Genomic DNA, 24,944 nt, shown 5'->3' with positions numbered 1-24,944 from the left:
GATCAGTGGATGGCTCAATGGATAACGAATCAATGGATGGTCGATGGATCAATAGATTGATGAATGGATAGGAGTGAAGCCAAGAAAGGCATCACTTAGCTGTTACTGTTCAGGGACTTCAGTATCAGCAGGGAAGAAGAATGAACACATGAAAAGTCAGTCTTTTTTCTGAAAGACTGGAAAACACTAAAGTAAAGAACAGGTTTAAAAATGAAGCTATTAGCTAGGCATGGTGGCGGGTGCCTGTAGTCCCAGCTACTTGAGAGACTGAGGCAAGAGAATCACTGGAACCTGGGAGGGAGAGGTTACCGTGAGCTGAGATCATGCCACTGCACTCCAGCCTGGGTGACAGAGTGAGACTCCACCTAAAAAAAAAAAAAAAAAAAAAAAGAAGCTAAAATAATAAGAACAAACCTTTGGAAATATAGCACTTCAGCAAATCCCATCAAGGATGTTATTTGTCTTTTGTTTCTAATGAATTCTAGCCAACTATAGCCCTCATTGATAAATGCCTTTGAATATAAAAGTTTTTAGAAAAAATGTCAGTTTACTGTAATTTATGTGAAAGCCTTGAAAAGCCTGATGTAAATAGATGTTTTATGCATTGAATCAAAATAGAAAATGAAATATATCTTTGAGAGGTGCACAAATCCCTGTATTTGGTATAATGTGGATATCCAGGAGGAATCTATCAAATGGAAATATATCATTTCTTCCATTTCTTCTTTCAGATTTAGAAAGGAAAATCCAAGATTTGAATCTAAATAGACAAGCAAAAGCTGATCAATTGAGAATATTGGAAGATCAAGTTGTTGCCATTAAAAATGAAATTGTTGAACAAGAAAAAAAATACGCTACGTGCTATAGCTAGGCAGAGTTAAAGTGCAAAAGCTAGTGCCTTTGTTTCTGGTTTCTGGTGCCCAAGCCCATGGAGCTCTGTTGAACTTGTGAAATACTGACAGCGTCTTCTACCTTCTTCCCTATACCCTGTCCTTATTACGCACCTGCTCAGTGTGGCTGGAAGTTGAAATGCCACCAGGAAAATGCCACTTCATAATAGAAAGGGGAAAGTAATGAGATGGTCTCTGATTTCAGAAAGCTTTCTTCTTGCCTTCCTTTTTCTTTCCTAACTTAAAAATAACAGGTTCCAGATAACACGTAGAAATTTACATAAGTACTCTACTTACTGATAATCGTTTCAGTCAAATAAACCTAAACATTAAATAAATATCTCCAGTACTAAGATGGAATACATATGGATGGCATGTACTAGATTGTCTTATATTTTATGTTTATTTGGATTTACTTTTATTTGTAAAATTATTCTTTTCTGAATAAACTGCATACAATTCAAAATGTAACTTGCCTTTATACTCACTTTCCTACACAATCATTCTCTCAACCAAGGGATTCTGTTTTCCCCAAATGGCATTGGAACAATATTCAAAAAGATAAATATTGAGCTACTTCTCCTCATCATTTATCAGTGGACATTTTTGCTGTAAAATGTGTTATTTTTAAAAGACTAGCAATCATGTTCTTATTGTTTAGCATAAAACATCAGATTGCCTCATTTCAAAATGAGTCTGATTTCCTGCTTTTTTTGCATGTATGATTTGTAACAGAGAAAATTGCTTCTGTTTGTGAAAGCTATCCTTCAGAAAGATTATTTTAAGGGAGTTTGGTTTCACATTTTTGAATAAGAAATAATATATATCAACATTGATATATGAAAAATGAAGATCTGCTGGAGCATTTCCATTAAGGACTGACTCATAAAAAATGGATTTAAGGCTGGGCATGGGAGCTCACGTCTATAATCCCAGCACTTTGGGAGGCTGAGGCGGGCAGATCACCTAAGGTCGAGAGTTTGAGACCAGCCTGACCAACATGGAGAAACCCCATCTCTACTAAAAATACAAAATTAGCCAGGTGTGATAGCACATGCCTGTAATCCCAACTACTCAGGAGGCTGAGGTAGGAGAATTGCTTGAATCCTGGAGGCAGAGGTTGTAGTGAGCAGAGATCTGCACTCCAGCCTGGGCAACAAGAGCAAAACTTGGTCTCAAAAAAAAAAAAAGGATTTAAAGCCAGGCATGGTGGCTCATGCCTATAATCCCAGCACTTTGGGATGCTGAGGGAAGGCGAATTGTCTGCAGTCAGGAGTTTGAGACCAGCCTGCAGTCAAGAGTTCGAGACAAGTGAAACCTTGTCTCTACTAAAAATACAAAAAATTAGCCAGGCATGCTGGTACATGCCTGTAATCCCAGCTACTTGGAGGGTGAGGCAGAAGAATAGCTTAAATCCAGGAAGAAAAGGTTGCAGTGAGCTGAGATCAGGCCACTGCATTCTAGCCTGGGTAACAGAGCAAGACTGTCTCAAATGAATGAATGATTTTAAAATTCAACAAAAAGGCTTTAGATGTATACATAAATATAAAAATTCTTAACTTGTAGGCTGTTAAAGAGAATTGCAGCATCTATTTTCCTGGAGATCCTGAAGAATAGAAACAAACTTTTCTAAAAGAAGGACCACCCCAGAAAGTTCTCTTGAAGTATATAATTACAATGGTCCACATATCCAGCATTGAGACTTTTGCAAACCTCCACCAATTAATGGTGCATAAAATAACCCAGAGTCTAAAAATGTAGCTGTCACCAAGTCTACATTCTTTTCTCCATCAAGGAGGGTGGAACAGACTCCAGCTTTCCCATCAGGATACTGACTTGCAACTTAGTACAAACAACAGACAATTTTACAAGCATGGTTTCTTTGTCTGCAATAGCAACATTCAATTGTTCTTCCTTTTCAGTGATCAGAGACTATACAAGTAACAGGCCAGGGAGTGTGGGAATGGTTAAAGAGAGAATAGTTTCTATCTGCTGACTGGGAGAACTAGCCATTGAGTTCTAAAGAAGCAGAAAAATCCCCAGCTGTTAGAAAAGCACACTTATCTGGGGAATCAAGTGAAAAGGCAAGATAAACTCATCACCTAAGGAGGTCCCTGGGCATTGCAGCTTGATTATGGTAGGAAGTATGCAATATACCCTGCAAAGATTGCAGTTATCTGCTCGCTTCTGCATCACATACACTAAGATTGGAATGATACAGAAAAGATTAGCATGGCCCCTGTACAAGGATGACATGCAAATTTGTGAAGCATTCCATTTAAAAAAAAAGATTTAAAAAATTAAAATTAAAATTAAAAAAAGATTGCAGTTATATATGGTTGTGCTTTCTAAATGTTAGCGTTTTAAATAATAGCTTTAATTATTTTTTTAAAAAATACATATGTGAAAAATCTCATTCCTCACTAATGTCAGATAACTCATTCTAACTTCTATTACTTGCTGTATCAGTTGTTCAAGATGTGACCAATGCAAGATTCAGTGAAACAGTATCTCTTTACATTGTAAAGGATTAACAGTTTGTCAGTGTGTATCAAGATCTATCATAAAACTCAGTAATTCCACTGTGGAACCTGTGTGTTAAGAAAATAGTCTTAAAGATGGAGGGAAAAGCTTTGTGGCTAATTCACTGAAGCACACCTTATATTTAAAATGCAAAGGCACTCCCCCTTACAAGTGTCTCAGGATGGCCTGTATTATGGAACCACTAGCAAAGAACATCTTTAAAGGAATTTTGGTAGTGGCACTTGTAGGCATTTTTGGAGCAAATTTTTGGTTTAACAAGATGCACACAAGCCAAGATTTCAGGCAAACAATGAGCAAGAAATTTCCCTTCATCTTGGAAGTTTATTACAAATCCACTGAGCAGTCTGGAATGTATGGAATCAGAGAGTGAGATTTTAAAAAACATGGTTGGACAGCAAAAATTAGATATATGGCTACCAACTGAAATTTCCCACAAGGGAAATTACATAGTAGCAAGCAAGAGTAGAATTATCAAGATGACATGGATGGGTTTTGAAATATTTAAGACAAAACATAAAATTTAATTCAAGAGTCTTATTCTTCGGATTGTAAAGAAATTGAAAGTATGTTTATTATGCTATAAATGAAGTTCTGTTTATAACACTGAAAATAGAGTTTCTCCTTTAAAAGAAAATGCAAAAAAAGCTAACAAACTAACAATAAACTAATTAAACATTAAGATTTCACCAGTCTGAGTTCTTGGATGCAAACACTGAAAACCAGCAGTAGCTTATTAAGCAGAAAAAGAATGTATTCAAAGGATATCTGACAGTATACAAAAAAAAAAAATGACTGGAGAAAATGTAACTAAGGACAACTATGCATCCGACAGTATTCCCAAGACCACACCTCAGTACACTCAGGTTAAGAGGCCAATGCTGACCTCCCTGGACACTCTCCACCATCCCAGTGACTTGCAGCTGTCTCTGCATCTTGAATGACTCTCTCACTACTCAGCATCCCTGGGAGAAGGGATGGGCTGGGCCTCTTCATATGCCTTGGATGCCATATTGAATAAGTAGAGAGAATATCTGCTTCTTTCAACTTTGGTAGTAGAAGGGGAATTTTTCCTCCACCTGTCTTTCGAATCCTCCAAGAGAGGAAGGATTTTGATGCCAGGCATCATTATAATTTTCTATTACATTTAATCAATATTAATGAAGTTCATCTCTTTGACTTCCAAATATCATAATACATTTTTCATCCCATTTTCCCTTCTAAAGCAAAAATAAATGCTTCCATAAACAAAATGTAGCTCTCAGCCAGATGAAACGCACCCACATTGTCTTCAAGAGAAACCAACCCACAGGCTCATCACTCACCGAGTGCATCCAGCTGAAACCTTGGCCTCTAGCTGAGGTCCACTTCTGCACTTCAGCTAATAATTCTCTCTGGAAATACCGCAACTTATAATCAAACTTGTAAAGTTAACCACCAACAAACACCAAACATAGACTACTGAGGGAAGAAAGGGAGATAAAAAGGAAATAAATATATTTGATAATGAAAAACATAAGTACACACAAATCATAGCAGATTGAGAAACACAGACTGAGGACATAGACTTTGTCTTTGTAACTACTCAGGAGGATATGCTGGGATTTAAGACCTGCTTTCTTTACTGCTCCTTCCATGGTCCCTCTGGTCCCAGTCACATCCCTCCCTGTTGCCAATGCAAACCAGCAGCTCTGTTTCTCTTTAACAGTCAGGATCAATTACACCAGCCAAAATTATACACCCCCTTTTTTGCATGTTTATCCTTTAGTGAAGATCTTGAAATATCTGGGTATTGGTACATATTCTAATTCAATGGTATAATCATTATATCATTGAGTAAAAAGGTACTTCTAGCTGGGTGTGGTGACTCACCCCTGTAACCCCAGTACTTTAGGAGGCTGAGGCGGGCGGATCACCAGGTCAGGAGTTTGAGACCAGTCTGGCCAACATGATGAAACCTCATCTCTACTAAAGATACAAAAAAAATTAGCTGGGCATGGTGGTGCATGCTTGTAATGCCAGCTACTCAGGAGGCTGAGGCAGGAGAAGCCCTTGAACCCGGGAGGCAAAGGTTGCAGTGAGCCGAGATCATGCCATTGCACTCCAGCCTGGGTGACAGGGCAAGACTCTGTCTCAAAGAAAAACAAAACACACACTTCATTAGAGACCAGAGCCCAAAGTCACAAGTACAAGAAGGAACCTTTTGCTTGTAAGTCTTTCAGATATCATTGTGATCAGTGTCATGTATTTCCACTCTTGATTTCAGATCTGTGTATTCTGCCTACAGGAGGCTCCATCGGCTTTTATTGTGGAAGGCACAGCTCTGCCTCCCACCTAAGAGGATTTAATGTGAGGAGCCAAAATAAATAAATAAAAAGGACTAAATAAAGGATGCAAAGAACCTATAGTCAACTGATAATATGATTAGATGATGCATTTTAATTTCTCATATGAAATATTTATATGCAACAACATGCATGCATTTTTTTTTTTTTAGATGGAGTCTCCCTCTGTCACCAAGGCTGGAATGCAGTGACACGATCTTGGCTCACTTGAACCTCTGCCTCCTGGGTTCAAGCAATTCTCCTGCCTCAGTCTCCCAAGTAGCTGGGATTACAGGCATGTTCCACCACACCCAGCTAATTTTGTATTTTTAGTAAAGTGGGGGTTTCACCATGTTGGCCAGGCTGGTCTTGAACTCCTGACCTCATCATCTACCCGCTCAGCCTCCCAAAGTGCTGGAATTACAGGTGTGGGCTACCGCACCCAGCCCATGCATACTTTTTTATTTTTATTTTTTTTCTTTTGAGACAGGCTCTCACTCCATCACCCAGGCTGGAGTGCAATAGTTTAATCATGGCTTCCTGCAGACTGGACCTTCCAGTCTTAAGCAATTCTCTCATCTCAGCCCTTTAAGTAGCTGGGACTATAGGTGATTTTTTTCTTTATTTCTCTTATAATTGTTCTAATCATTTTCTTAATTCGAGTTGCCTGAAAACCACATCTCCCCAACACAAGGAGATCTGATAAGGTGTGTGAGGGACCAGCATAGAGGAGTCTAGATGGAATCTGTGTATCTCAAAATAGGGGATGAATGAGGGGGAGGAGTCAGAGAGCCCAAGTTTGAACCCCAGAGGCCAAATAGAAGTATTTGGAACCTTGCTGGTCGCATCAGAAAATCAATATGAAGGCCGGGCGAGGTGGCTCATGCCTGTAATCCCAGCACTTTGGGAGGCCAAGGTGGGCAGATCACAAGGTCAAGAGATTGAGACTATCCTGGCCAACATAATTTCACCATATGGATCCGAAGAAGGCTGAGGCAGTAGAATCCCTTGAACCTGGGAGGCGGAGGTTGCCAATGAGCTGAGATTGCACCACTGCACTCCAGCCTGGACAACAGAGCAAGACTCTGTCTCAAAAAAAAAAAAAAAGAAAGAAAAAGAAAAAAAATCGATATGAAGGTCAATCAGAAAACAAGTCACCATGAGGTAGCTGGTGTGGCCCATTAAAGGAAACTATCCTGTCTCTTCTCCCAGATTAGAAACCAATCCCAGATGAAGGGCAGCTCAGACCCAACAGGTGAAAACAATTAGGCAGAAGCACTGAGGTGGTGCAGTGAAGGGAAGGAAAGCTGAAACAGACCCTCGTGAGGACAAAAACACATGAGCCTCGTGAGGCTGAAGTTGGAAATTGCTGTGCAATATCCATTTGGTAATAGGACTTCTCCATGTTTTAGCAGGCACACAGCTGCCTAGTGAGACAGACTGTATTGCAACCTCCCTTGCAGTTTGATGGGACCATGTGACTAAATTCTGGCCAACAGGAGTGAGTGTCAATGTTGTGTGTGACTTCCAGGGCACAATCCTAAGAGGAAGTTGTTTGTCCTTTGTGGTAAAGGCAGAATTATGGTTCCCAAAAGATGCCCACATCCAAATCTCCAGAACCTGTGAATATGTTTTATGAAATGGCAAAGGAAAAGTTGACAGAATTAAGTTCTTAATCAACTGACCTCAGGACAGGGAGAGGCTGCTGAGTTTTCCAGGTGGGCCCAGTGTAATCACAGGGTTCTTACAAGTGGAAGAGGAGGCAGGAGAGAGTTGGAGAGACAGTGGTCCGGGAGGACTTGGCCTGACATTGCTGGCTTTGAGCAGGGAGGAAGGGGCTGAGAGCTGAGGAAGGTAAGTTGCCCCTAGAAGCTGAAGAAAGCAAGGCAAGAGATTCTCCCTTAGAGCCCCCTGGAAAGAATACAGCTATGTACCTTGATTTTACTAAAGTTAAAATACACCTTGATTTTAACTCTGAATTGATCTTTTAACCTAAAGAACGATGAGATAAATTTATGTCATTTAAAGCCACTACGTTTGTGGATATTTGTTACAGCAACAAGAGGAAACAAAATCACCCTGCATTTGTTTTCCCTCACTTCAGTTGGGTGGGAATATGGTGAGCCAGCAATTCCCATCCAGATGAAGGCATACTGTGAAACAAGGTGGAAAAAACTTAGGTCCCTGGTTGATTGTACCAGTAAGGGTCCTAGCAGGAAACGGGACTATTTACAAAGATACAGGCAGGGTGGATGAAAGCCAGAAAGGAGAGTATAGCATCCCAGAGCCAGCACCAGACAGGGGACATCCCCACCCTTGGTTTGAGGGAAGAAGTGAGAGGGTGACAACTGAACATTGAAGACAGACTGCATAGGAGGGCCTCTTTCTTATTTGTTTTGTTTTTGTTTTTTGAGACAGAGTCTTGGAGTCTTACTCTGTCGCTGGGCTGGAGTTCAGTAACACGATCTCATGTCAACTGCAACCTCCACCTCCTGGGTTCAAGTGATTCTCCTGCCACAGCCACCTGAAGAGCTGGGACTACAGGCATGAGCCACCATGCCCAGCTAATTTTTTGTGTTTTCAGTAGAGACAGCATTTCACCATGTTAGCTAGGATGGTCTCGATCTCTTGACCTTATGATCTGCCCGCCTCGGCCTGCCAAAGTGCTGGGATTACAGGCATGAGCCACTGCACCCAGCAGTGGCCTCTTAACAGGAGGGCCTCTTAACAGGAGCTGTGATCTTTGAACAGAGGATGCAACCAGCCATGACAACCCTGCAGAGGACATTGGGGCATGGACACCCTGATGTCACTTTCCGCCCTGTTCAATCTCTTACTTGTGGCTCCCATTGGCTAAACCAAGGGCCTGGGGTGATGTTCCCATGTAGATCAGCCTCCATAGGCACAGAGAAGGGGGCAAATAGATGTGGAGAGGTGCAATGCCCTTATGGATTAAAACTGCATGTGTCTGACTCCTTTGGACTAATAACCAGCTTAAACTTGCACGTAAAGAAAATTTGGCCTCTGTTACAGCAGCTGAACCAGCATCCTCATTAGTATTTTTGTGGGTACTCCAACTCCTCGACAAACTGCTAAAACTGTCATTTATGCTCTGCTGCATGGGGACAGTGGACCAAGGATTAGGTGATAAATGCGAAGAGCATGCTTTGTCCCCTGCATGACCTGAGGCGATTCACAACCTGCCTGAATTTCATTCCTCGTTTCCTTCAGCTGTAAAATGCTAATAAATATACCTGGTCTCCCTCCCAGGGTTACAGAGCTAATTCGCAAGAAGGAGCTTTGAGAAGAGTGGGATATTACAGGAATCCTTCAAGACACCACTATGACTACACTGTGTAAGTTACACCTGCATTCTTCTAAACCATCGCTCCTATGGTCCTGTCTACTTTCAAATTGTTCTCTCTCCCAAACCTAACCTTTTCCTAAAGCTCTAGGGCTCCTTCTCTAGCCTCACTCAAAGCCTTTGCTCTGAAGTTCTCCCTTGTATTGTCACTTGGCTCATATACCTTATCTAACCAGATAGCAAGTTTTATGAGGACTCACATTTGCACTTTAGAGAATGTAGCAGTGTGGAGCACTCTAAATACTTGCTTACTTTACATATTAGTTCCATAAATTGACTCCAAATTGGCACAAGTGAGGCAGTCCTTAGGCCGTCACTGGATTAAAATATTTTCAACTATAATAAGAAACCAGTTTGCCATATGGCTCAGCCGCTCTGATAAAGTAGTTGAGAACAATTTAAATCTTTACCTCAATATTTAGAGAGAAAATGTCACATGGGAATGGAATAATGCATAAGACAAAAATCCTTTTCCCATCTCTCCCACACTCAATAACTAACACACCCAATAGCCACTATTGCAAATCCTCTCATCCCTTTTGAAGCTCTTCCCCACTTAGGCCTGGCACGGTGGCTCACGCCTGTAATCCCAGCACTTTGGGAGCTGAGGCAGGCAGACCACCTGAGGTCAGGAGTTTGAGACCAGCCTGTCCAACAGGACAAAACCCAGTCTCTACTAAAAATACAAAAAATAGCTGGGCATGTGGTGCACCTATAATCCCAGCTACTCAGGAGGCTGAGGCATGAGAATCACTTGAACCTGGGAGGCAGAGGTTGCAGTGAGGTGAGATAGGGCCACTGCACTCCAGCCTGGGTGACAGACTCCATCTCAAAAATAAAAGGAGAGTGCCAGGCATGGTGGCTCAAGCCTGTAATCCCAGCATTTTGGGAGGCCGAGGCAGGCAGATCACTTGAGGTCAAGAGTTCAAGACCATTCTGACCAAATGTAGTAAAACCCATCTCTACTAAAAATACAAAAATTAGGCAGGTATGGTGGCTCACACCTGTAATCTCAGCTACTCAAGAGGCTGAGGCAGGAGAATCACTTGAATGGAGATTGCAGGGAGCTGAGATCACACCACCACACTCTAGCCTGGGCAACAAGAGCGAAACTCCATCTCAAAAAATAAAAAATACTTTTTTTCAGTTGCTCGATTCTTCTAACCAACATTCTTTCCTAGTCCTGATTCTGGTGCGTTAGAGCAATGAAGAGTTTGAGAGCTTTGGTGACCACAGGTCTCTCAGGCCTTCTTCATTATAAGCTTTAAGGCTTCTAGCAGCAGAGCTATCTTCTTACAGTTTACAGAAGACAGTCCCCTGTTTTGTTATTTCACCTTTTCTGCCCTCCACCCTCTGTTTCTTCTCTCCCCTTGGAAGAGAGCAAGAAACAGCAATTTCTTTTTTTCCTCTTGCAATGTAAAACAGCCTGGGTAGGATTTCTCTTAACACCTGCTCATCCATCAGCACCTAGTTTTCTCTTCTGAAGTACTTGAACCTGCATATATCTTTATCTTTACTCATCGCATGTTAAAAGTGGCCACTCTGGAAGCTTTTGCCCTCCCTAATAACCTGCCTCTGATTCAGCCTGCCAGCTGAACAAGCTTTCAGTGACAAAGCAAGCTTGCCACAACATGTATTACACATACTGAATCAGAACATACAGAGTTTTTGAGCAGAGATACAGTGTTTTCTTCATATTCCCATAAATTCTGTGACTCTTAAGTGTCTAAGATTCCTAGCAGTATCTGACATAGTTCCACACACAACCACGGTTCGCTTGGTTGGCAAACACCAAAACTAGGAGGCAGGAGGTTGGAGGTTGGCTGCATTTTATCTCACATTCACTAGGTGGCAACAGATTAAGTGTACTGTATTTCAGAGTTCTCTCCAGTCCCAACATGTCACCAAGAACTAACATCTAATCCTTAGTACTGTTATTTCCTTACAGTGAAGACTTTGAAATATTTAGTCTATAAAACATTCATAGTGAAAAAAAAACCTTAAAATCTAGTAGCTGAATATGCTACCTCTGATGCAGAAAGATATAAAATGACTGTCAGAGGCGGGGCGCGGTGGCTCACACCTGTAATCCCAGCACTTTTGGAGGCTGAGGCGGGTGGATCACAAGGTCAAGAGATCAAGACCATCCTGGCGAACATGGTGAAACACCATCTCTACTAAAAATGCAAAAACTTAGCTTGGTGTGGTGGTGGGCATCTGTAATCCCAGCTACTTGGGAAGCTGAGGCAGGAGAATCCCTTGAACCCAGGAGGCGAATGTTGCAGTGAGCTGAGATCACACCACTGCACTCCAGCCTGGTGATAGAGTGAGACTCAGTCTCAAACAAAACAAAACAAAAACAAACAAAATGGCTGTCAAAAAACTACTAGATACAACTGGGTTAATTTTTAGAGACATTGGATGCAGGTATCAACTCTCACATATAATTTTCTCACTCATGTTGCCTCTCATTCAGGAAAGAGGTTTAAAAAATTCCAGAATAGGCCAGGCTCAGTGGTTCATGCCTTACTGTGAACTTTCTGGAAAGGATTAGAAATGAAAGTTAAATAGAGCCTGAAAATTTAACAACCAAACCACTGTTTGAGAATTCCTAAGATTCATACCATGGGAAGAAGCTCAAAGTATGGGAAAGCTGTATAAACATTCCATATCTAAAGACAAACACTGGGATCTTTATGACATTCAGGTTTAGCTTTGTGTTAGACACAGTGCATTGTGATTCATCTAGGGAAGACAAAACATGAATGGATCAAGTATTCAGGATTAAGAGAACAACTACTTTTACTTGGAAACAAGGAAGCTAACATTTTTTCCAGATCAATGTAAAGAAGCCAACCTATTTAGATATGACTGATAGAATGTCTTAAATGAGAATTTTTCCTCTTAAAAATCTAAGTTCTAGGCTGGGCACAGTGGCTCATATCTGTAATCCTGACACTTTGAAAGGCCAAGACTAGTGGATTGCTTGAGTTCGAGACCAGCCTGGCCAACATGGCGAAACCATGTCTCTACAAAAATGCAAAGATTAGCCAGGCATGGTAGCTCACACCATGGTCCCAGCTACTCAGGAGGTTGAGGTAAGAGGATAAGTTTAGCCTGGAAGGCAGAGGTTGTAGTGAGCTGAGATCACCCCACTGCACTCCAGGCTTAGTGACAGCAAGACCCTGTCTCAAAAAAAAAAAAAAAAAGATCCCAGTTCTAGTCTTCAGTCCTTCAAACTGCCATCATACATTTTATACAGCAAATATATAGAAATGTCTATACTAAATTTTCTCTTTAAACTCAACTTCCTTTTAACCCACTTTGGGGAGATGAATAATACATAGACAATTGTAAAGATTTAAACATTTGCATAAACATTTCTCTGTAAGGAAAAAAAAAATCAACTCTCTCAACTCTGCAGCTAAACATATTTTGATTAGAACATATGAACCAAGGAAGTGGCTAACAAAAATTAATCACGGCTACTGCAACACTGTATCCAAACCCAAACAGACCATAACACTTCCTACTCAACTCACACGAACTCCAGTTTCCAGAAAGCACCTGTATATTTTATAGAATATCAGCAAGCTTGATTTATTTTTCCCAGTTTTTGCTGACCAGAAGACACAGACTCTTTTCTTGGGAATGTGAACACTGCCCAACATAAAAGATCACTACTGAAAATACGTTCACAGGAAACTATCTTAATTTTTAAAATTTTACACAGATCTTGGCTGCCTATAACTTTGGAATATTTTATTAGAACAAGGGCTATACATGTTCATTATAGAGAAAAATTATGAAAAAAGAAACAGCTATTTAATATTTTGAACTATATAAATGATTTCTGCGTGGCCCTTTTTAATTCCTCAAAAATTATATACATATGATATACATACATTTTTGTCATTGGAGCCTACTCCCCGTATACTCCCCACCTCCGCAACCACACACACCCATTTATATCATAGAACTAGATACCATCTTCGTAGGCACCTGTTTGACACTCTGTTGCGTGGGTGCAGCATGATTATTTTACCTAGTCCCCTACTTGTGGTCATTTGGATTTTTTCCACTTTTTCCGCTGTAAACAATATTGTAAACATCTTTCTGTGCATAATTTGGCATGTTTTCCCAATCACAATCAAAGTTGTGTATGTTTTAAACATTAATACATATTTCAGAAGGCCCTCCAGAAAGGGACAATTTTCCTTCCCAATTATAGTTTATGCTAGTGTCCTCATGAGCCGCCTTACAGACGAGATGACTAAGACTTGTAGACTTACTTTGACTTACCATTACATGTTCGTCACCTTGAGCCTTTAAAGCCCTCGTGGGGATGATGGTCACTTCATCACTGTAGAAAGCAATCACTGAACACATTTATATAGAATTCATACTTTATGTATTAATATGTCATGCATCTAAATCAGAGCAGACTGCTCACTTTTCTGTATTTTTTACCAAATAAAATGAAACATGCAATATGCTCTTTTTCTTTTCTTTTTTTTTGTGTGTGACGAAGTCTTGCTCTGTCGCCCAGGCTGGAGAATTCCTAAGATTCGTACCATGGGTGGTGCAACCTTGACTCACTGCAACCTCTGCCTCCTGGGTTCCTGTAATTCTCCTGTCACAGTCTCCCAAGTAGGTGGGATTACAGGTGCACACCACACACCCAGCTAATTTTTTTTGTATTTTTAGTAGAGACAGGTTTTCACCATGTTGGCCAGGATGGTCTCGATCTCCTGACCTTGTGATCCACTGGCCTCAGCCTCCCAAAGTGCTGGGATTATAGGCGTGAGCCTGTGATATGGCCCAGCCTGTGATATGCTCTTTAAAGCACTAATGCATATTGGCTATGGCTCACTGAGACTAGAGAATTATCTGTGAATGATTTCTCCCCAAAAAGCATAAGAGGCATAATCCCAGGCATTTATTCCGTCATTCCTAAATGTGCCTGACAAATATCTGACACCTTCCAGGTGCCAGCTCTGTGTGTAGTGCTGAGAAAATGAAGATGCTCTCAAGGCACATGCAATTTGGCACATAGGAAAATTACATTCCTACACTAACCACTTATTTGATGAATGCTCTTCACACACCTACAACGTGCTCTGAGATGTGCTAGTGCTGGGGACACAACAGTGACTGCGAGAGGTGGGGTGCCGGGCCTCATGGCACATCTGTTCTAGAATAATCTAGAAAGATCCTCTCTAATAAGCATGTGTCCAAAGACTGTGCCTGGGCAGGGAGGCTGAAAGGGCTCCACATGTGAACTGCCGTCAGAGCTGGGCTTTGAACATCTGTAAACACTGGCTTGGTGGACAAGGAGAAGGCATTCCAGATAGAAGGAGCTATATCGGCTGAAAAATTGGGTTTGGTTTTTGCAAATGGGGAATATATTGAGGGTAGTGGGTGAGGCTGATAAACTAAGAATGTGGAGACAAAAGAGAGATTATGTAAGGACCAGAATGCTGACTAAGAGCCTATATGCTGACTAAGGCATGTGAACTTTGTACTCGTTTCACAGATAAGGAAACTGAAGCACACAGAGGTGATGTAACTCACCCATGGTTCCAATTTAAGATCTTGCCTTGTCGTTCAGTAAATTCGTTAGTGACTGAATAAATGGTGAATTTTAATTCTGTAGACCTTTACACTTGTATTTCAAAGAAACAACCCAGACTTAATCAACATTTATAGTCTACTTTCTTCAAGGTATAACAAACATTTATACTTCAAAACAGATTTTTTGTTAGAATTTTTATGTTTGTATTTAATTATACCAGTTATAGACAAATACATTCTCCTTGTTTAAAAAAAATACAGGTGGTCAGGCATGGTGGCTCATGACTGTAATCCCAGCACTTTGGGAGGCTAAGTTGGGTAGATCTAAAGATCAGGAGTTCAACACCAGCCTGGCTAATATGGTGAAACCCTATCTCTATATATAAAAAAAAAATACAGGTAAGGCAAAAGTCCCCTTTAACCTCCACCCCAAATACAGTCCTTGTATCTTCCCCTAAACTACCTCCTGTTATTTGTTATGCCTCCTTCTAAAACTATTCATATGTGTTTATATAAACGTGTTTATATTTTGTTTATAGAAAATTAGAAATTACATTTTTCAACACTTATTTTACCAATAGCATATACATTTAAGACATAGACAATGATTAGTAAGCAGCAGTGCTTGGCCTATAATTGGTCTCCAGAATTGCTTGCCTAAGAATGAGAGTTATGTCGCTGATAAGGCTTTTAGAGTACTAATTAGGAAGATGGGTGGAGCTGCCACAGTCAAAGGTCAGCCAAATAATGGTGTCTATCACCAACAGGATTAAAAGTCCTCTGGATAGATGACTGAATTGTCAAACCCATAGTTCATGATTTCCAAATAGGATCACTGAGAAATCATTTAGTCCCAGATCCTTATTAGATTGGAGGCTAACATTGTCATTTCATTAGCCATGCTGCAGAGAACCTACAACCTCTGGCAAACAGCCCAATATTTGAAATAGAACCTAATCCTGGAGTGAGACCAAGTGCTGACTTGTTTCTGAAGTGATAAAAACGCAGCACTCAGCTCTGGGTGGGCTGGCCTTCATAAATCTGATTAGCAGCCTTGGTAGCAGCAAGCACAGCAGCTACGATGAAATAAATGCTCTCTTTCCAGAACAGCAGGCTTTTTCTTTAAGAGGAACTGCAGTTGTAGAGTTAATTAATCTAGAAGGCCAAGGGCATTATGGTTGGCGCGAGGAGGCAAGACCACTTCCATGTGAGAGAGGAGATGCCTTTAACTAGCATTTTTATCACTTTGAAATGTGCTCAGAGCAAAGATCCATCTTACCCATCTTCCCAAGGTAAAAATACTGGATTGGAAATTAGGATTTACTGTCTGACTGAGCCATGAATAGTAGTATAATGTTTAACTGGCTAATTGAGTTGTTTCCTAGATTACCCTAGGTAATAATTAACAACCCAGAACTATGAGATAGTTTAATCTACTTTATTGCTACAAACCTATCACTCTGAGCCTCTCATACAAAGATAATGCCTGAACCTTACTAGCTTCAAAAGATAGGTGAAATAAGCAGCATTTTTTTCGTTTAGAAAGCATTTCCTGAGTATTATGTACCAGGCACAGGACTAGGAATTCACAGGGAGGTGTGGTGGGAATTTCAGGGGCTCACTGAAAGCAGAACTTGACCTTTCAAAGAAAGACAGAGCCTAGATAAAAAGCAGAGTAAAGGAAGATTCACAAATGAAAATTTTGGACGGTAGTCTCTTTATTTTTCCTCCAGATTTTACTGAGTCTCAGTATCTTTAAAAGCTGGGTAAAGTATCATCAGCTGTAATAAAATTTTCCAAAATAATCTTTAAATACAGTTTCAGATGAATTCCTGTAAGAGATGAAATAAGTTTTAATTAGGAAAATCTTCTCTGAAATTGAATAAGTATCTCCCACTAAGTGTTATCTGTCTACTCAATTTGACATCAGCGTTTTTCAATAAACATAATGATTCACTCATGAATGGAGGTAAAGATTAATGTGCCAGAAAATAAAGCTTGGGTTCATGATGACTAGTGTTCAAGCCTTAAGGTGTTTACTTGACTACATTTAAGTTACTCTTATTATGGATCTGATAAACTTTCTTTTTTTTTTTTTTTTTTTTTTGAGACGGAGTTTCACTCTTGTTACCCAGGCTGCAGTGCAATGGCACGATCTCAGCTCACCGCAACCTCCGCCTCCCGGGTTCAGGCAATTCTCCCGCCTCAGCCTCCCGAGTAGCTGGGATTACAGGCACGCGCCACCATGCCCAGCTAACTTTTTGTATTTTCTTTAGTAGAGACGGGGTTTCACCATGTTGACCAGGATGGTCTCGATCTCTTGACCTTGTGATCCACCCGCCTTGGCCTCCCAAAGTGCTGGGATTACAGGCATAAGCCACCGCGCCCGGCCAACTTTCTTTAACAGATCCTTCCTATGGCCCTCTAGCACTAACTCAGACATGAATCTCTTACTCATTTTTAAGTAGCCAGGTTAACAACCAGGTGCCAAAATCCATAAACAAACAAGAGTGAACTGAGAAAAACTTGCCCCATTTAGGCATACCTGTTAAATACAGATTCAAACTTTTTTTAAAAGGTTTGGAATTTGTGGGCCTAGATGTGCAGAAATAAAGCAGCACCTTATCTTCCATTAGATCCTGCCACCTTCTTGGGAGGTGAAATGCAGTGGGTATGCAGCCTTGCAGAAAGCCTGTAAAAGCCTGAATGAGGCTTTCTTGCACCTATTTTAGTGAATGTCTTCAAACAAATTTAGATTTGAGTGCTCTCATTGGTGATCTCTTCTGAGATATTTAAGAATAAACAAATGACCATTTTCTTTTCTTTATTTTTTGAGATGAAGTCTCTCTCTGTAGTCCAAGCTAAAGTGCAGTGGCCTATCTCAGCTCATTGCAACCTCTACCTCCAGGGCTCAAGCGATTCTCTTCATGCCTCAGCCTCCTGTGCCGAGTAGTTGGGACTACAGGCGCAGGCTACCACGCCCAGCTAATTTTTTGTATTTAACTGGATGAGATTTCACCATGTTGCCCAGGGTGGTCTCAAACTCCAGGGCTCAGGCCATCTGCCTGCCTTGGCCTCCCAATGCAAGGCCAAACTACAGTGTTTATTATATGGTCCGAGGCTTAAAATGCTGTGACTCCCTGCCTAGTTTCAGGCCCTGATGGTTTTCCTATTATAGATGGAAGCAATAATGTCCCCTGTGTGTTCCTTTAACAGTTATAAAGAAGGTTACTCAATTTTATTCATCCAACAAGCAGATATTGAGTGTCTATAATATACTAGAAACTCTGCTACCTGATGGGAATACAAAGTCTAATGAAAGACAGCCTCTGTCCTCAAAGAGCTTCTGGGAACAAGGACAATTAAACAAAACTGCAAATTACTATTCTATGTATTATAAAAAATGTATATGTGAAGTACAGCATGACATTTGACCTGAATCGTTTTTTGTTTTTGTTTTTTTGAGACAGTTTCACTGTTGTTACCCAGACTGGAGTGCAATGGCAGGATCTCGGCTCACCGCAACCTCTGCCTCCTGGGTTCAAGCAATTCTCCTGTCTCAGCCTCCTGAGTAGCTGGGACTACAGGCGCACACCACAACGCCCAGCTAATTTTTGTATTTTTAGTAGAGTCGGTGTTTCACCTTGTTGGCCAGGATGGTCTCGATCTCTTGACCTTATGATCCGCCCGCCTTGGCCCCCCAAAGTGCTGGCCACGCCCGGCCGTTGACCTGAATTTTACTAGTCATTTGAATTTATTGACTCTCACAAAATGCATTTAAATCTAATTTTCAAAAGAGAAAAATCTAGTATTTTTCATGAGAACAATGTTATATAAATAGCCACAATTCAGGACCCAAAGACTGAAGTCTAGAATGTAATATCCTTGTTGTTTTACCGTCAATCAGGATTTCAAAGGAGACACACGTGGTATTCTAAAGACTGTGTGAAAGTTAAGGTGACCTTGAAAACAGTTCTTGTTTTGTTTTTCAGATGAAAATAATAAATGCCACAGGGAGATAACTGCCACACATTTTTTAAGACAGAACAGCCAACAATTTGCGGTCCCATCTGCCATTTAAACTGCTGCAGAATTCTCTGGTAAAGGCTGCTTTATGCTGAAGCAGGTGGTGCCAGGTTAGCACAAATGACAGACATGAGAGAGTTGTGTCGACGGCCAGGGTGAAGCCCTGAACAGGCTTACTAACAGAAGAGATTCACTCCCCCCAAACTTGTAACATCTTCAGAAATCAGAGGAAATGGTATGAAATACAATAGACAAGAGGAATTTGAGTGAAACTTGGAAGTATTCCTAAAATCAACTCAAGTCCAATGGTAGTATTTTTTTCTCTTTGGCTAGAAATTCATATTAAAGTAGAAAAAAAGTGGACATTTAAGATTTAAGGAAGTTTTTAAAACATGGAGACTAGTCTTCATTTACTTTCATTCAAGAAACACTTTTTGAGCATCTGAAATGTGCCTCATTTTATGCAAGGCAACATTAATGCAAAAACGAATGTTACATAATGCTTGTCCTTGTCTCGCTGTCTGTTGGGGGAGATAAGGGCATAAACAAATAGTTACAGCATTAGGTTATATATGTTGTTACAGGCTTTTACAAGGACGAGGAGAGAGAGGCTTATGTAGAAAGTTATGTGCAATAGTTCCCTAAGTTAACGAGGTCGAGGAGGACCCATGCAGTGACAGGAAAGTCAGGGAGGAATAAAGTATGTCATGCACAGGAAGGAGCAGAGGGCAGCCACTGAAGGCTTTTGAATAAGGGAATGACATGATCAAGGCTATGACTCTTAAAAATCCTTCTGCAGGTATCAGAAAGGATTAGACTGAAGAAGGGAAGAGTCTGGAAGTAGGAACACCTGTCAGGGGGCTCTGGCAGGTATTCAGCCCAGACTGAACTGTAAGGGAGGGCAATGAGGTTGGAACAAGGGGACATGCTGGCTAGTTGCTAGGAAAGTAGAAATGACAGTGGTGACGGGGAGGGGTGGGAATGAAGGAGCGGGAGGTGTCCAAGATTCCAAGGCTAGCCTGGCTTCATGGGTGTGTGATTTGTGCAATTGCACAGCCCCCTACTCCACTAAGGAGAGTCCCATGCTAGGTGTAACGCTCTTTCACTGTCTTTACATTAATAAAATAGAGGGGCTCCACATTTGCATCCTGCTAATCATGCAGCCAGTCCTGATCCCAGGTCTCTGTCCTGGGCTAAGGGATGAATTATTGTGCCAAACATTGAAATGGGAAACAGAAGAAAGGACACATTTTGTTCTAGGAGAGGTGGGTGGAGAGATTTCAGTTTTGCCACAGATGAACTGAATGTACCTATAGGTCATCAAAGTAGAGATATTCAATGGCCTGTTAGAAATTGGATATGAAATCCAAGCCATGTACAAGCTAGAGATATGGGAATTGGGGGTTGAGGAGAGTCCAAGTGGTGCACCCCTGGATATGGATGAGTAGAAGGAGCAGAAAAGAGACAAAACCTTTGGTACCACCAATGTTTAAGGAATCAGAAAAGGGCAAGCTAGGTGGGAGAGGAGGGGTCAAAGTCTTGTGGGAAAATTCTGGAATTGTGTCCTGGAAGCTAAGGAGAAAGGAGTCTCAAGAAGCAGGGTGTGATCATCTGAAGCATAAGCCACAAAGAGATCAAATAAGATCACAGTGGGAAGATGTTCACTGCATTCAGCAATTAGAAAGTCAAGGGCAATTATCAGAAACAGTGGAGGAGATGGAAGCCATACTGTAATGGAATGGAGGAGGCACTTGGGGAAAGCAGAGAATAAGTGCAAACTACAATTTCAGGAACCTGAGCTATAAAGCCAAAGGAAGGAGAGGGATGTAGGGTCTTTATCCTTCATTCCAGCCACATTTGCCTAGAGGAACAAGGAATCAAAGCTCAAGCTTTGGTTGAGCAAACTCTGAGATTTGCTTAATCTCTCTCTTGGCTTCACAGCTCAGGTTCTTGAAAGTATTGGTTATACTTATTCTCTGCTCTCCCCAAGTTCCTCCTCCATTCCATTGCAGTATGGCTTCCATCTCCACCTCTGTTCTTGGTGAACTGCCCTTGACTGACTGACTTATTTATTTGACCAAGTCCCACTCTTGTTGCCCAGGCTGGAGTGCAGTGGCACAATCTCGACTCACTGCAACCTCTGCCTTCCAGGTTCAAGCGATTCTCCTGCCTCAGCCTCCCAAGTAGCTTGGATTACAGGCACCTGCCACCACGCCCAGCTAATTTTTTTATTTTTAGTAGAGACGGGGTTTCACCATGTTGGCCAGGCTGGTCTTGAACTCCTGACCTCAGGCAATCCGCCAGCCTCGGCCTCCCAAAATGCTGGGATTACAGGTGTAAACCACCATGGCTGGCCACCCTTGACTTTCTAATTGCTGAATGCAATGGACATTTTCTCACTGTGATCTTATTTGATCTCTTTGTGGCTTATGCTTTAGAGCTCCTTTCCGAAACCCCTTTTTCCTTAGCTCAATCTTTGATTCCATGAGCAAATCTCCAGAGGTCAAGCTTTGATTCCATGCAACGCAGGGTTTGTGTTGTTTTTGCCTTTTTTTTTTTTTTTTTTTTTTGAGACAGAGTTTCGCTCATGTTACCCAGGCTGGAGTGCAATGGCGTGATCTGTGCTCACTGCAACCTCCGCCTTCTGGGTTCAGGCAATTCTCCTGCCTCAGCCTCCTGAGTAGCTGGGATTACAGGCACACACCACCATGCCCAGCTAATTTTTTTTATTTTTAGTAGAGACAGCGTTTCACCATGTTGACCAGGATGGTCTCTGTCTCTTGACCTCGTGATCCACCCTCCTCAGCCTCCCAAAGTGTTGGGATTACAAGCGTGAGCCACCCTTGACTTTCTAATTGCTGAATGCAATGGACATTTTCCCATTGTGATCTTATTTGATCTCTTTGTGGCTTATGCTTCAGATCTCCTTCTTGAGACTTGTTTCTCCTAAGCTCAATCATTAATTCCATGAGCAAATCTCCAGAGCTCAAGCTTTGATTTCATGCAGTGCAGCGTTTGTGTTTTTACTTAAAACAGGATAAGACTGAGCAGGTTTATATGTGAGAGCACTGCACTTAGTAGATGAGTGGAGGGCACACTTCTAGGAGAGAAGCACAGAAGTTAAAAGTGGGAAGGGAGGTGGACAAATTCCTAGATGAAGTGGTCAGAAGGTGTTATACACACTCCCCCCCCATATATATATGAGCAATTTCTTTTTTCTTTTTTGAGATGGAGTTTCACTCTTGTTGCCCAGGCTAGAGTGCAATGGTGCAATCTCGACTCACAGCAACCCCGCCTCCCAGGTTCAAGCGATTATCCTGCCTCAGCCTCCCTCCCGAGTAGCTGGATTACAGGCATGCGCCACCAGGCCCAGCTAATTTTGTATTCAGTAGAGACAGGTTGGTCTTGAATCCCTGACCTCAGGTAATCCACCCATTTGTCTCCCAAAGTGCCAGGATTACAGGTGTGAGCCACTGTGCTCAGCCCACAGGCAAATTTTTAAAAACTGAATTCTCTCAGTAGAGTTCAATTTACTGTAAATGAGGTGATCAGGAGAGCAGGCAGACTTCTGAACAGTGTTGAAGGTGAGTGACCTTTTGCAAGGGGAGAGGACACTGACCAGAGACAGGTAGCAAGGAGGGCTGGGCTGCTGTGAGCCCTGAGGCTCTGCTCAAGAAAGGGAGCTGAAAGATACTTGCAGTGTAAGCACATGAAAATACAAAGCTCTGGTTCAGGGTATTAAAAGCTCAACAGGAAGAAAAGACAGTTGCCTTTTAATATTTTTCTTTTAATTGTGCCCTTAGATCCTCCATTGCAATTCCATAGCCTCCCAACAGCAAGGACTTTCTCAGGCTACCCAGCCAGCGCAGAGGATCCTAAGCGTCAGCAGAGGCAAAACCTCCCCGGGCTGTAGCAGGGCATAGTGCGGCTGTGGTGAATAATTAATGCCTCACCTAGACCCCCAGGCTCCTGCCTCCCTCAGACTCGTGCTTACAAACTCTTAAAGCAGCTGACTCTGTGGTCTAATGATTAAACTCCTCTGGGCCTTAGTTCCTTCCAGCTAAATTAAAAACTGACCAGCTAGCCACTTAAACCCTTCTCCCAGAGATGAGTGGAAAACAAGCCAAGTCTCCTGACCTATCAACTAGACTCCTTTAATTGCGGCCACATTTGCCCTGAGCAGGACCCCAAGCTTTGACTCTGTCCGTTGACAAGGGCAGCAGAATGGGTGGTGGGGTCCCGTCACCAACCTCTTTTCTCTCGCCGACCCCTAGAAGATGGTGAGCTTCTATGTACCTCTAATTTCACCAGCCAGGTCACACTGTGTTTTTAGAGACCCTTCATTAGAGGCCTTCTCCCCACTTCACCATTGGCACACGGTGAAGAATCCGCGAGAGGCGTTGTGGGGAAGTGCCTTTCATGAGAGATTTCCACTTCCTGGCTGTGTCAACTCTTCCATGGTGAGATGGGTAAGGGAGTCAGTAACAATAAAAGTGTCATTTTACCTGAGCTAAAGCCATCATCTGGATACAGGTAGGAAGTAGTTTTTTGTTTTGTTTTGAGACGTAGTTTTTTGCTCTTGTCCTCCAGCCTGGAGTGCAATAGCGCGATCTCGGCTCACTGCAACCTCCTTCTCCCAGGTTCAAGCGATTCTCCTGCCTCGGCCTCCCGAGCAGCTGGGATTACAGGTGCCCCCCACCGTGCCCAGCTAATGTTTAGTAGAGACGGGGTTTCACCATGTTGAAAATAGATTTTTTTTTTTTTTTTTTTTTGAGACGGAGTTTCACTCTTGTTACCCAGACTGGAGTGCAATGGCGCGATCTCCGCTCACCGCAACCTCCGCCTCCTGGGTTCAAGCAATTCTCCTGCCTCGACCTCCCGAGTAGCTGGGACTACAGGCGCGCGCCACCATGCCCAGCTAATTTCTGTGTTTTTAGTAGAGACGGGGTTTCACCATGTTGATCAGGATGGTCTCGATCTCTTCACCTCGTGATCCACCCGCCTCGGCGGAAATAGATTTTTTTAAAACAGAACTAGACGTTCAATTCAATGCCGTGACCACCTGCGTAGCAGGGACTCCAGGTGGGTCCTGAATAAACGTGTGCGCAAAGAAATGCATGGCGCACAGCGCTTTCCCTCCTTCCTAGGAAGACACTGTAGGTGTCGCGCCCATCTCAAGCTCTCGGATATTAGAGGCGGAGAGAAAGGGTCACTTTCTAAAGAACAAACATGACAGGTCGACCGTGTTTCTAAAGGGTTAACCCGCCTTCCCCAAGCGCGCGGCACGAGAGTTTTAACCCTGGGCATTTTTGGTGACTCACTTCTGGCGAACGTATTTGCGCGAATCCGCGGTAGGTCTCGCCGGCCCCCTGGCTGGGCGACCTAAACAACCACCTCGAAGACGCCCCCGCGTTGGACGGCCCCGCGGCGCGCAGCTCTGGGACACGTACCCCGGGGCGGACCCGCGCTGGGACTGGTGAGCGCCCCAGCCCCGCAGCGATCGCAGACTCCGCTTTCAAACAAAAGAGGCGCCCCCGGGGGGTGGGACCGGGACCTAACCCGGTCCTCGCGGAGTTGTGGCAGCCCGCCGCCCGCCCCTTCAGCTCTCCGTGTGCGCATGAGCAGAGGCGCCTCCCTCGGTTCCTCCCAAGGCTAAACTTTCTAATTCCCTTCTTTGGGATCCGGGGCTGCGAGGAGCGGGGCGAGCGCTCTGGTCTCAGGGTGAGGAGAACAAAGTGGCAGCGAGATTCTTCCCCCTTCTCAGCCACCCCCCGCTTCCGTGGGAGCGGCAGGAAATGGAAGGGCCCCTCTCCTCTCTCTGAACATTTGCCTTTCCCCCCACCTCCTTTCCACCTCTCCAGAAAAGAAGACGGGAAGAAAGGGCAGGCGGCTCAGCTGGCGTCTTCCCTGCTCTTCTGCGTGTCCCCTTGGCTGCAGGGAGCCGGCATGGGGCTGCTCCAGGTGTTCGCTTTCAGTTTCTTAGGTAATTCCGTGGAAACGGTGCGGGGAAGGGGATGGACTTGGGCATGGGGAAGAAAAGCTAAAAAGCTGCTTGCTCACCTTCGAGGGAGCCTGGGGGCTTAGGAGAAGGATTGGATGGAATTGACGCCCCTGGGATTAAACGCCCCCGCCCTTGCCTTGGCGCCCTTGCTGGCGCGGACCCGCATTCCCCGGGGCCCTGCGTCCAAGCCCCAGCCCCTGCGAGCTCCCGCGGTCCCTGCTCAG

At 42.9% G+C, this 24,944-nt stretch overlaps 2 protein-coding genes, 1 non-coding gene and 1 pseudogene across 4 annotated transcripts in view; all 4 read left to right on the top strand.

The window, feature by feature from the left end:
* LAMB4 (laminin subunit beta 4) overlaps nt 1–998 on the top strand; it is a 107,844-nt gene extending 106,846 nt beyond the window's left edge. The window contains exon 33 of the mRNA XM_035254109.3: nt 732–998. Within this exon, the coding sequence (XP_035110000.1) occupies nt 732–871 (140 nt within the window). The 3' untranslated portion in view covers nt 872–998. The remainder of the gene's footprint in view (nt 1–731) is intronic.
* Nucleotides 999–3,067: 2,069 nt separating this feature from the next.
* LOC118143929 (U6 spliceosomal RNA) lies at nt 3,068–3,174 on the top strand. Its single transcript, XR_004728414.1, has one exon. It is a non-coding gene; the product is annotated as a U6 spliceosomal RNA (small nuclear RNA).
* A 109-nt stretch (nt 3,175–3,283) lies between these two features.
* Nucleotides 3,284–4,037, top strand: LOC108592895 (protein CEBPZOS pseudogene; annotated as a pseudogene).
* Nucleotides 4,038–24,051: 20,014 nt separating this feature from the next.
* LAMB1 (laminin subunit beta 1) overlaps nt 24,052–24,944 on the top strand; it is an 86,188-nt gene continuing 85,295 nt past the window's right edge. Inside the window, exons 1-2 of one of the 2 annotated variants that reach the window (XM_035254108.3) lie at nt 24,052–24,195; nt 24,581–24,702. In XM_035254108.3, coding sequence (XP_035109999.3) covers nt 24,666–24,702 — 37 coding nt within the window. In that variant the 5' untranslated portion in view covers nt 24,052–24,195; nt 24,581–24,665. Of the gene's footprint in view, nt 24,196–24,395; nt 24,441–24,580; nt 24,703–24,944 lie in introns of those variants that run through there. The other variant, XM_002751747.6, reaches the window with a different exon arrangement.

Source organism: Callithrix jacchus, chromosome 11 (assembly GCF_049354715.1).
Source record: "Callithrix jacchus isolate 240 chromosome 11, calJac240_pri, whole genome shotgun sequence".
NCBI lineage: Eukaryota > Metazoa > Chordata > Mammalia > Primates > Cebidae > Callithrix > Callithrix jacchus.
The sequence above is the reverse complement of the archived record's forward strand: the minus strand, read 5'-3'. Positions and strand labels throughout refer to the sequence as shown.